At 39.1% G+C, this 12,561-nt stretch overlaps 1 protein-coding gene across 4 annotated transcripts in view; it reads right to left on the reverse strand.

Annotated features, from left to right (window-relative positions):
• The window catches only part of RGS7 (regulator of G protein signaling 7), a 494,238-nt gene that overhangs the window by 105,775 nt on the left and 375,902 nt on the right, over positions 1–12,561 (reverse strand). For all 4 annotated transcript variants that reach the window (XM_032318237.1, XM_032318238.1, XM_032318235.1 and 1 more), the window contains one exon: positions 11,553–11,604. In XM_032318237.1, coding sequence (XP_032174128.1) covers positions 11,553–11,604 — 52 coding nt within the window. The remainder of the gene's footprint in view (positions 1–11,552; positions 11,605–12,561) is intronic.

The following is a 12,561-nucleotide window of genomic DNA, read 5'->3' on the forward strand; positions in this document are numbered from 1 at the left end:
TGATCTGCGAGTACAATGTGTTGCCACCTTTATTGTAACCGCTGGGAGCTGCCCAAGGCTTTATAAAGATCCCCGAAAGCAACAGCAGGAGTCGGGGCAGCCTTAGAAAAATACTTCTTGGCTTAAAGAGAAATTTCTTTAACAAGAACCTGATACCTTGGACTTAGCATGAAAGCACAGACCAGGTCAATCACAGAAAATCCAGCTTGCCGGAACGCGCTCCATTACAGTGGCAGAAACGCAAAGGCAGGGCCCCTTTGGCATCCGTGGTGGCCTGAGAAAAGTTGCGACCGCTGAAGACTCTTCTTGAACATCTCTGCCGGTTGCTATGCGACACTGGGATTCAGCTCTCTTCCTACTTAACTCCCTCCTCAGTGTGTTCTAAATTTGGCCGTAATGAGGGGTGAGACCTTGGCCTGGCGAGTCCGGCCACTCTCTGGAACTCATCACGAGAGAAGGATGGACTGGATCCTCTCTCAGGCTCCCTCCAGCTCTGACATTTTATGAAGGAGGAGGAGGATTTGTGCCCATATTTTTACTCTGAAGATACCACAAATGCTCCAGGGGTTTTTAATGAATAATGAGCTCATTCTCATTGTTATATGGGGTAAATGGATTGTTCTTAGGACACAGCTTGGTTTTTTTTGCTTGTTTGTTTGTTTTGGCTAAACTAGTTCATGGTGACTATTGAATTTATAAAGCAGATTATAATATCACTACTACCCTTTATGACTGCAGTAACCAAAATACAGTATAACTTTTCTTTTTTATTAAGAGAAATGTATGAGAGTCCATCATCTCCACAAATTAGGGGATTACTGCAATTTGGCTGAATCAGTGAAGATTTTTAACTTTTTTCTTAATTTTGTGTTTTAAAATTTTAATTGTCCAAGAGCATCTGTAATTTTCAGAGACGAGTGACATTCCTATGGGTTTTAATGTTTTATCTTTCTTTCTAGATGCACCTCTGATCGTGTTCCAGGGCACAGTAATGATAAAATGATAGCTTTGGGGAAAACATGTTGGAACATTAACATGTAAATTACGTTCTCATGTTTATGGTGAAATATATATAAAATTTAAAATCATGCAAGCCTTATTAGAGTTCAGCTTGGATGCACTCTTTGTTTCTTTACCCTTTTATCTAGGTCTGCCAACTGAGTGTGCCAGGGTCCTCTCCCTTTCCATTCTAGGCCACCTCCAAAGCTACAGGGAAATCAAGAGGAAAACAACCACCTCAAACTTTCCAGGACACTGACGGTTGGACTCAGACGCTCTCCGAAGGCCAGCGGACAGGGAGAACAGTGGAAGAGAAACAACCAACTTCGCTTCCCATTTCTCTCAGAAGTTGATTCAGAGACTGTCCCATGATAAAATAGTAAAGGAACAAAATGAAATAAAAGCAGAAGCGAATAGACAGGAACAGCTTGCTCAGTAGTGATTAGTTCTTCCTTTTCCCTATAAAAATCTGCTCTCTGGTTTCCAGTCTAGCACGTCAGCAGCTTGGAAATTGTTATTCCCATCCATCCTCACAAAACCGAAAAAAGACGAACAGAGTCAGAACCAGCTGTTTCTCCCTACATCCATCCGGGAATGGAGACCAGAGGGGGAATCCCTGCCCCCAGGCTGGAAGGACCGACCGACACATACAGAGAATCGCGACTCCCTGGAGCAGAAACCTCCCTGCGGGGTAGGAAAACTAAAACTAAGTGACTTACTGCTGGAGGCTCAAGTGTGAACAAGCTAGAGCATTAAAAACTCCAAGGGTGGGGGGGTTAGTGTTGGGGGAATATCACCCATTTGTGAGTTTTACCCCTGCCAGCTTCGCACAGTGAGGATCTCGGAAAACCCCCCCATGCTTCCAACAAGAGGAGGGAAACAGAAACCATCTGAAAATACAGCCAGGACATTCTGTTCTTCTTCTTCTTTTAATGTTATTTATTTATTTATTTAACCGGGGGGAGTGTGGGGGCGGAGCACAAGCATGGGGAGGGACACGTAGAGAGAGAGGAGGAAGCAGGCTCCCCGCTGAGCTCGATCCCAGGACCCTGAGATCATGACCTGAGCCAAAGGCAGAGGCTTAACCCACGGAGCCACCCAGGCGCCCACATTCTGTTCTTCTTTTAACAAAGCTTTCCTGAGGGGAGACCATACTACGGTATCTGATAAACTGGGGTTATACCAGAGGGGAGACCATACTACGGTATCTGATAAACTGGGGTTATACCAGGGTCTAAAGCACCTGGAGCAAGGGAATTCCCGAAGAAAAGACCGCCAGCCTCGAATTCGTTACTGCAAGATTGTCTTTCAAAAGTGAAGAAGAAATAGAGATTTTTCTGTGACAAATAAAAACTGACGGAATTTGTTGTCAGTAGACCAGCCTGATAAGAAATGTTAACAGAAGTTCTTCAGGGAAAAAGAAAGTGATATAGGTTGAAACTCAGATCCAAAAAAGAAAGGAAGACTTTTAGAGAAGGAATCAATGACGGTGAAACAAAACGTTTCATATTTCTTACTCTGAGCTGATCTAAAAGATAATCATTTGTTCAAAATAGCGATAGCAAGGGTCTAGTCAGTGATGATAGCTTACACTGAGTGAAGGGAGTGACAGCGGTACTGTGTGACTGGGAGGAATAAGTGTGGTTGTTCTCTCATGAGGTGCTTCTATTACTCGTAAAGTGTCTAGTGTTCTCTGCAAGAGGTCTTAGATTGGTTGTAAATGAATATTTAAAACCCTAGGGAAAATTTTAAACAACTGAAAAGTGTAGCAGGGGCACCTGGGTGGCTCAGTCTTGAACTGTTGGCCTTTGGCTCAGGCCATGGTCTCGGGGTCCTGGGATGGGGCACCGTGTCAGGCTCCCTACCTGGGAAGGGAGGGAAAGCCTGCTTCTCTCCCTTCCTCTGCCTGGATACTCCCCCTGCTGTGCGCTCTCTGTCAAATAAATAAATAAATAAAATCTTAAAAAAAATAAAAAATAATAACATAATTGATATACTAAGAGAGATGAGAAAAGGAATCATATGAAATGCCCAGTTAAAGCCAGAGAAGTTAGAAAATGAATAGAAGTCAAAAAAGGATATAAATAGGAAATAGTTACAAATGGGACAGATATTAATCCAACTATATTAATAATCACTTAATGTGAATGTTGTAAATATGCCAGTCAAATGACGAAGACTCTGAAAGTACTTGAGGCAAAACTGAGATACTTCAAGGATAAAAAGGCAAGTACTATATGATTAAAGACTTCGACATGCATCTATCTCTAGTTGACAGCTCCATCGGCCAAAAAATTGGTAAAGACAAGCTGAACAGAAGAGCTCCATCAATCAGCTGGATCTAATTGACATTTATACAATACTCCATCCAACAACAGAAGAATGTACAACCTTCTCAGGTTCCCATGGGACATGTCACACCAAAATAGACCATGTTCTAGGCCACAAGACACATTCAAATAAATTTAAAAAAAAATAGAAATCTTACAAAGCATGCTCTCAGACAACAATGAAATTAAACCAGAAATCAATAACAGAAAGATTGCTAGAAAGCCCTCAAATGCTTGCAATTAAACAGCACACTGGTGGTGGGTGTTATGGAGGGCACGTATGGCATGGAGCACTGGGTGTGGTGTATAAACAGTGAATGCTGGGACACTGAAAAGAAATAAAATAAAATAAAATGGGAAAAAAACAACTTATAAATAACATGTTGTCAAATGAATCTTGAAACATTAAAAAAAATTTTCACTAAAAGACAATAAAAGTATGAGTTAACATAATCTTATATGCAGTGAAAAGTGTGCTTAGAGGGAAATTTGTAACACTGAATGCATATATTTAAGAAAAGATCCGAAACCAATAAACTGAACTTCCAATATAGGAAATGAAAGAAAAAAAAAAAAAGAAGAAGAGCAAATTAAATTCAGAGCAAGCAGAAGAAAAGAACACTAAAAAATTACAGCAGAAATCAATGAACTAAAAAACAGGAAACCAAAAAAGAAATTCAACAATATCGAAAGCTGGTTCTTTGAAGAGATCAATGTTGATAGACCTCTAGTTAAGCTAATGAAAAAACAAAGAAGTCACAACGTATTAATGTAAGAAAAAAATGGCAATCATTACATGGACATTGGACATGTAGATACATAGACTTTGAAAAGATAGTAAAAGGACATTAAAAACAACTCTAGTCTACAAGTTTGATAACCTATGTAAAATATACCAATTTTTAAAAGACACAATATACGAAAAGTCACACAAGGAGAAAAAGATAATCTGAATAGGCTTATATCTATTAAACAAGTTGAATCAATAATTGATAACCTACCAGAACAGAAAGTACCAAGCTAAGATGTTTTCACCAACTCCCCACAATTACTTCAGAAAACAGAGGCAAAAGGAGTCATTCCTAATATTCTATAAGTTCAGTACTAGCCAGTTAATGAAACCCATCACATCAATAGACTAACATATAAAAACTGTATGATCTTATCAACAAATGCCAACAAAGAATTTGACAAAATCTAGCACCCATTCACTAAACACAGACACACACACACACACACACCCCAAAAGCTCTCAACAAACTAGGAATAGAAGGAAACTTTCTCAACTTAGTAAAGAACATCTACAAAAACTCTAATATATAATACACACACAAATGGAAATAGAAATCAAATATATAGTACCACTGATATTAACATACAAATGTAAATAGTGTGCTAAAAAAAAAAGAAAATACTTAGGTAAGAATTTAACAAAATGGGTACCAGATTTTTTTCCAGTAATATATCATTTATAAGTAAATGATAACATATTGTTTGACTAATAATGCAAAATATTATTATGTTGACTTCTAGCCAATATGAAATTATTTTTTTATATTTATTTTATTTTTAGTGGAAAAATTTTAAAGCATAGTGACACACTATATTATTAGTTTCAAGTGTATGAAATAATGAATCAAGTTTAAACATTATGTTATATTCACCACAAATGTGGCTACCATCTATCACCATACAACACTATTAGAATACCACAGACCACTTCCCTATGCTGTACCTTTTGTTCTCATGACTTATTCATTCTACAACTAGAAACCTGCACCTGCCAGTGCTCAGCAATAAGAAAGAATGAGATCTTGCCATTGATGATAACATAGATGGACCTAGGGGCATTATGCTAAGTGAAACAAATGAGACAGAGTGAGACAAATGCCAGACCTTTACTAAAAACAGTACACAATGCTGATGAAAAATACTGGAGAAAGAACTAAATATGGAGAGATAACCCATGTTCGTGGATTGGAAGACTCAATATAGTCAAGATGTCAATTCTTCTCAGCTTGATCTGTAATCCCGTCAAATCCCAGCAGGTTAGTTTTGTGGATAACAAAAGACCGATTCTTAAGTTTATATAAAAAGCAAAGATGCAGAATATGTAACATAATACTGAAGGATAAGTACCAGGTTGGGGGACTGATGATACCCAATTTCAAAAACCTATTATAAAGTTACAGTTATCAACACCCTATGACGTTGGTGAGGGAATAGACAATGTATCAATGGAACAGAAGAGAAAGCCCAGAAATAGACCCACACAAATACAGTCAACTGTTATTTGACAAATGAGCAAAGGCAATTCAATGGAGGAAAGATAGTCTTTTCAATAAATGGTGTTGGAACAGCTGGACATCCACTTGCAAAAGAAAATAAAAATGAAACTCAATTCAGCCCTTACAACTTTCACAAGTTTTAACTCAAAATGAGTCATAAACCTAAATGTAAAAAATAAAACTATAAATTCCTTAAAGAGAGCATAGGAGAAAATCTAGGTGACCGTGGGTTTGGTGATGACTTTTTAAGATAAAAACCAAAGCACAATCTATGAAAGAAAAAAAATTAATAAGTTGGCCTTCATTACAATTTAAAACTTATTTGTAAAAGACACCACTCAAGAATGAAAACAGAAGCTGCAGACGAAGAGAAAATCTTTGCAAAACATATCTGATGAGGGGCTGATATTCACAACATGCTAAGAATTCTTAAAACTTCCAGTAAGAAAATAACAACCCAACTAAAAGGTGAGCAAAAATCTGGACAGTCACCTCAGCAAAAAAGATGGACACTTGGCACATATGCATATGAAAAAATATTCATATGAAAAATATTCATATGCACATACGCATATGAAAAAATAGTATGTTACTGGGGAATTAAAAATTTCAACAATGAGACACCACATCTATTGGAATGGCTAAAATTCAAAATACTGTAGCAATAAATACTGGCGAGGAGCTCTCATCCATTGCTGGTCAGCATGTAAAATGGTACAACCACTATGGAAATCTTTTTGACTCTATTTCACAAAACTAAACATAATCTTACCATATAATCCAGTGATAGCTCTCCCAAAGATTTCTCTGAATGAGCTGAAAACTAATGCCCACAAGAAAACTGAATACTAGTGTTTACAGCGGTTTTATTCGTAATTACCAAATGTGGAAGCAGCCAAGATGTTCTTGAGCTGGTTAACGGATAAACAAGCTGGTATACTCATACGATGGACTACTGTTGCATGACTAAAAAGCAGTGAGCCATCCGATTATGCACGGACATGGAGGAATCAATGTACGTAACTGAGTGTCAGAAGCAGTCTGAGAAGGCGGCCTACCGGATGATCCCAGTTATATGACATTCTGGAAAAGAAAAAACTATGGATATGGGAAGACGTTCAGTGGTTGCCTGGGGTTCAGGAAGGAAAACAGAGGGATGGATAAGTAGAGCACGGGGAATCTTTAGGGTAGTCCAACTCTTTTGCAGGACACGGTAATGGTGGATACATGTGATTACATTTGTAATACATTTGTCAAAACTCCTAGAGAATACGATACGAAGATTAAACGCTAACATAAACTATGGACGTTAGTTAATAATAATGCATCAATATGGGTTCATCAGTAGTAATGAATGCACCGCTCTAATGTAAGGTATTAATAATACAGAGGCGTGTGAGTAGGGCTGAGGTGGTTTATGGGACTGCACATTCTGTTTAATCATTTTATGCCACTCCAAACACTAGATATTTAAAAAAAAAAATCTCTTCTCTAACTAAGCCACTAACATCTGGCCTCAAAAATAGATATACCAGGATAGATTCGTAAAAACTGAATGATAGAGACTTTGGGAGTTCTACGGAGGACTGTGAAGTAGAATTGCAGAGGCTCTTAAATTAAAGCTCTTACAAAATAAACATATAAATTAAGTTCCCAAAAGAATGAAGCTGAAGCACCTCCCTTTCCCCTCTACAATTTCATTAATGGGAATGGATTCATCGGAAAGCTTTGCAAAGTTTTAGGTCAAAAACTAAATAATGCCTGCTTTTAGAAAAGTGAAGATCTCTCATTTTCCCCAGCATCCTGAATTCTCCATTTTTAAATATTCAATATACAATCATTTAAAGCACTGTTATTTCGCCAGTCACCCGACATTTAAGACACTGTTCTGAAGCCGTAAATGCTATTTGGTTTTGCTTCTGTGTTGACTTCACAGTTCTTTTAGATTGGTTCATTGTGTATTTGATCTCTCTGATTAATTATACATTCCTCCCCAAAACACAGAACTTTTGATATAGCAATCTTTCTATCAAAGGTAACCGAGCAACTTAAAATCTGTCCCTGAAGGAAAAATTACTATTTATATCGAAACTGCTGTGATCATTTTCATCAGAAAGAATTAATTGCTGTGATTGGCCAACTAGAACACTTTCTTCTGCTGGCCTCTTATTGTATCTATGAAAGTGTATGAATTCTCAGTTTCTTTTTAATACTATTTTAGCATGTATTGAGAAGCGGCATTTAGTGTTATCTAGTTCGTAAGGGGGAGGGGGATCAAAAGTACACTCTGTCTTCATAGGCCTGAAAATCTTCACCTCATCCTGGAGGAAGGACAGACCTTTTGTTGGATATTTTCTGAGGCACAAATTGTCGTCCTACAACCAAAAGCAAAGTTCTCAGTAATTTCCATTGTCAAAAAATCTGTCTGCCACTGTCATGTGTTGGTCTTAGTTACATCACCCCTAGGATGACATGAGTGAGGTACGTCCCTAGGGGGCAGAAGTGAAGGGAGTGCCAAAAAGACCATTAACAATCAGGAAAAAAAAAATACTTAAATATAATATTAGAAGAATAAAAATTAGTGCAAACAAATCTTGAACAAAAGACAGAAATACTAAATAAGAAAGGCTCCAAGAGAGTAGGATTGGGTGGGTGAGTCATCCAGCTAGAATCAGCTCCTGTCTTTCCTGGAAATCCTGATTACTTGGGGTTCTAGTCCTTTTTGAATACTGGAGACTCCGCCCTCGGAAGGGGGCTGTCTGAATGTGTGTGCCTAGAGACGGCAGTAAAAATCCCGTCACGGCCTCTGTTTCAGTTCGCAACACTGCTGCTGTGCTACTACTTCTCAGAACAGTTCTCCCGAGCTACCCTGGGCCTTGTCCTCCGGCCCTCACCCTCGGCAAGGCCTCTGTGCTGGGGCATTCTTGCCACAGGCCTGCTTGCGGAAGTCCATTCCTGACTCCATTTTAACGGTCTGGGACTGGAATGCTTTCTGTACTTGGGTGAAAAATACCACAAAATCTCCCCTAACTTGACCTTCAGAGAACGGTGTTCCTAGCTATGCAGCCCTGCAGTCCGCACTGGCTTGTCTTGGGCACGACACGTGATCAATGTGTTCTATTTTCCTATGAGACCAAGGTAAGCATGGAAAAGCATGAGACCAAAGCATCGAACCTCCTTGGTAAGTCAGCCTGGTGATGGAAACAGAGCCTGGGATCCTAATACAGGCAAAGAAGCATGCTTTAAGCTAAGTGCTTTAGGCATGAAACTCCCGCCAGCCCCCAGGTGGTCTTACAAAAGACAGTCTGAGTAACCACTGTGTTTTGGCTCCACAGCCCAATGGCATCACTACCGCCTTTATAAACTGGGGTCCCCATTTCCTGCCAGTGTTCTTTACACACACGGTGGGAGGGGATTCAGAGCTGGGTCATTTGTCTTGCTGCTGTGACTTAAGTGTGTCTGAGGAGAAAAATGAAGATGCAGCATCATCGCCTGCAGGAGCGGTACGGATCCAAGATCATTATCGTGTCCTTCTGGTCTTTATCCCCCCATAATTTCCTACTGAATAACTGCTTTATTCTCACTTGTATATAATCCAAGCAACCTGGACACAAGCCGGTGTATGTTCATTCAGGACCAAAAAACCCCAAATATAATAATTCAAGGCTACATCTACGGTTAGTTAACAAATTTCAGGCACTCCAGCTGTGGGTATAAAGTAGAAGATGACTCCCTCTCTGACATGGACATGGCAGGGGTTAATGAAACTGAATGACTCTGATCACTGTGAGATGACTGTTTCTTTATATAATGATCATTTTATTATTTTATGGAAAAATTAATTTATTAATAGCCTATTCTTATGTGTTCTCACTTGCTTCTCTGAGTAAGTGATATTAATTCTGAGGAAAAATGTTGAATAAAGCAATGGGTTATAGAGAAAAGTCAAAATATATGTGTAATATTTAATTATTTTATAAGTTTTATAATAAAGTGTTCTGTTTCTTTAAAAAAAAAAGGGATGTTCTGGAACTGATCTGCTGTTAGGCCACGCCATCTCCTCAGGCTTCGCGCTGGACCATCAATCTACTGTGAAATGAAACACGAGCTGTTATTGGGAACACTAACATATTTGTGGAAAACACGAAAGATGTGCAGAGAAAACGTGGAGAAGAAGAATTTGCTTTTCTGCAAGGAGCAGAGGCAATATACGGGCCAGGCAATAACCACGAGGAGCGCGAAACAGTTCCGATTTACTGAATATGAGAGAAGCGATTCCAGCTCCCTCAGGCATATTAATTTGGATTATTTAGACAACTGAAGGAAGTCAGTATTATTATTTCTGCTTGAAAAGTGAGCAGACTGGGTCTCAGAAATGGTACGGGTCTCAGCCAAAGTCACACAGTTGGCGTGAGGCTGCGAAAGCATTGAGGTCAGATCCGTCTGGCCTGCCAGCATGTGGGTCTTTCTCTATAGCCTCCTTCTCAGCCGTCCAACTGTTTCCTCCACTAGAATTCCATACTTTTTAGTGAGACAGCTCTCAGGCGATATCCCAGGTTGGGCAAAATCTCCACAAAGTTCTCCAGCTCAGACCCCATACGCCAGCAGCCATTTCTAGAAACACCTTCTTTCTCTAAGGGCCTCAGTTTTGAAGAACGTGTGCCATGAATGAATAAATCAGCCTTCTCACTGCTGGAATCAACTATTCTATTCATTTATAAATATTCTAGTTTTGGGGTTGTTTTCCATGTTAGTTTGAATCTTTGACTGGCACCTGATCAATCTCGGATGAACTATGAAACTCAAGTTTCCGAGATGACAAAGATGAAGGAGTGCTCCATTGGTTTTCAAGGATTTTTCTACGGTCTTCTTACAAACATGTCTGTCCAAGAGCAATGCTAAAGAAAGCCAGACGGCTACAAAGCTTCTCACTGCCCTTGCTCATGCCGGCCCTCTGCCTCAAGTGGGTTCCCTGCATGGTCTCCTGACAAGTCTCCCTCCTCCTTTAAAATCCAATTTAAATGGTTCTCAGCTCTTCTGTGAAATCCGCCTGTGATGTCTGGAATAAGGCCAGTCCCCATGACCTTACACTTGTACCTAATGTTGCAGACGCCCTGTCACAGTCACTCAGCACTCTACAGGAACTCCTTCTGTATCACTCTTTCACCTCATCTGGCCTACGAGTTTCCCAACCATGTGGAGTCAGGGTCACCTTGTTACTCCAGTACCTGCAACAGCCCTTGACATGGGAAAAAGTCCTCAACAAATATTCGCAGAAATGACATTTTAAAACCATTCAGTTTTACCCTGGAGGAAAAGATGAAAAGGTGGGTACTTGTTAGGGGCCTATTTCCTTGAAAGGCTTAACTAAAATCATGGTTGTTGAAAGGAGGTCATTCTAATTTCACTAAACGTGAGTTATTATGGTTAAGCTTCCTCTTGTATCTTTCCTTTTCCTTGCCTCTCCATGTTTAACATACCTATAGAATCAGAGGGTGCCTGAAATAACCGTGAGAAACATGGAGCCCCAGAAAGTCCAGGGATTTACCACAAATCACAAGGCTAAGTGAGAGAGGAAAGTTGAACACTCTGGAATTCTGAGCCCCCTGTTACTCTTTCTAGCGGACCAAGATGCTACAGAAATAATAATAAAAACTTTATAAGCTTGCTTATTGCTCTTTAACCTATTCAGAAGAAACTTTCTTTCTTTCTTTCTTTTTTAATAATTTCATGAGGCACTAAACCCTGGAAAAATTTGCCACCAGGTTTGTGACTAACCCTTTCCAAACGAAGCCATCCACAAATTTAATCTTAGAAATATTGGTCCCATACTGATAGCTCTGGTTTTCTTTTCTCTGTTACAAAGCCATAAAATGTGAGCACATGTTCATCTATACATAGTAGCTGTTGTAATAAAATGAGATATTGCACTGACCATAGTCCGTGTTTTCCGGCTCCCAGCAATTTGATGGCCAAAAATAGGGTGTCTATGGAATAAAAAGAAGTGGAACCCAGGTTAAATACACATGAAATCGGTTGAGATCTTGGTTTTCGAGTTGTGTTCTTCTTCAGCAGTTACCCAGAATGGTTTGCAGATAATGCATGTTCTGTAATCCAGGAAAAGCACCCAAAGGGGCCTGTGCAAGGCTTTTCTTCCCCATTTACTTTGCTGAACAATTGTTCAGTCTCCACCTGTGTATAGTACCAGGAGGTACTTAAAATTACGGTCATGCACTTGCTGCAGTTTTATGTCAGGTGACACAAAGGTAAAATGATTGCATCATTCAAAAAAAAAAGTGTTAACCCACAAAGACAAAAAGCAGACTATTAAATTCAGCAAGACTCAGGATGAAATATATTTAAATATCAGAAATATTTCAAGTCTTTCATTATTGCCTTCAGAAAATCCATGCTCAAGCATCACAATTTTCCCTAAAATCTGGCAATCATTTGTCTGGCTTTGTTCATTATATAAGGCAGCTCTCAACATTACCCAACCAGACTTAAACAAATTTCCTGTCTTCTTTAAAAAAAAATTTTTTTCTCCATAAAAACAATTACTGCTTTAAATTCTTAAACTGCAGAAACCAGAGGTGATTTTTCAAAAACAAATTTTACTTGATTCTAATTGTTTCAATTTAATCAATTTTAGTTGATTAATGTGACTCATGATCGACAGAAATCTCATTCTGTGAAATTCTAGAAACTGACCAGCAGAACTACAAAGAAATTGATCAGGAAAACCCTGTATCATCAACATTTTGTATTTTCTCATAGGGGTTTTCTAGGCCCACAAGATGGACACGCGAGGTTCCAGACCAGGAGGAAAATGGTCGACCACCTGTCTACTCTTTCAAACTTTGATGATGACTGTAGGACTCAAAGAAACAAGTCACTGCAGATGTCAAACTTGTGGGCTTAATCATATTTATTAGTCACTTATA

The sequence above is a fragment of the Mustela erminea genome, chromosome 17 (genome assembly GCF_009829155.1).
Source record: "Mustela erminea isolate mMusErm1 chromosome 17, mMusErm1.Pri, whole genome shotgun sequence".
NCBI lineage: Eukaryota > Metazoa > Chordata > Mammalia > Carnivora > Mustelidae > Mustela > Mustela erminea.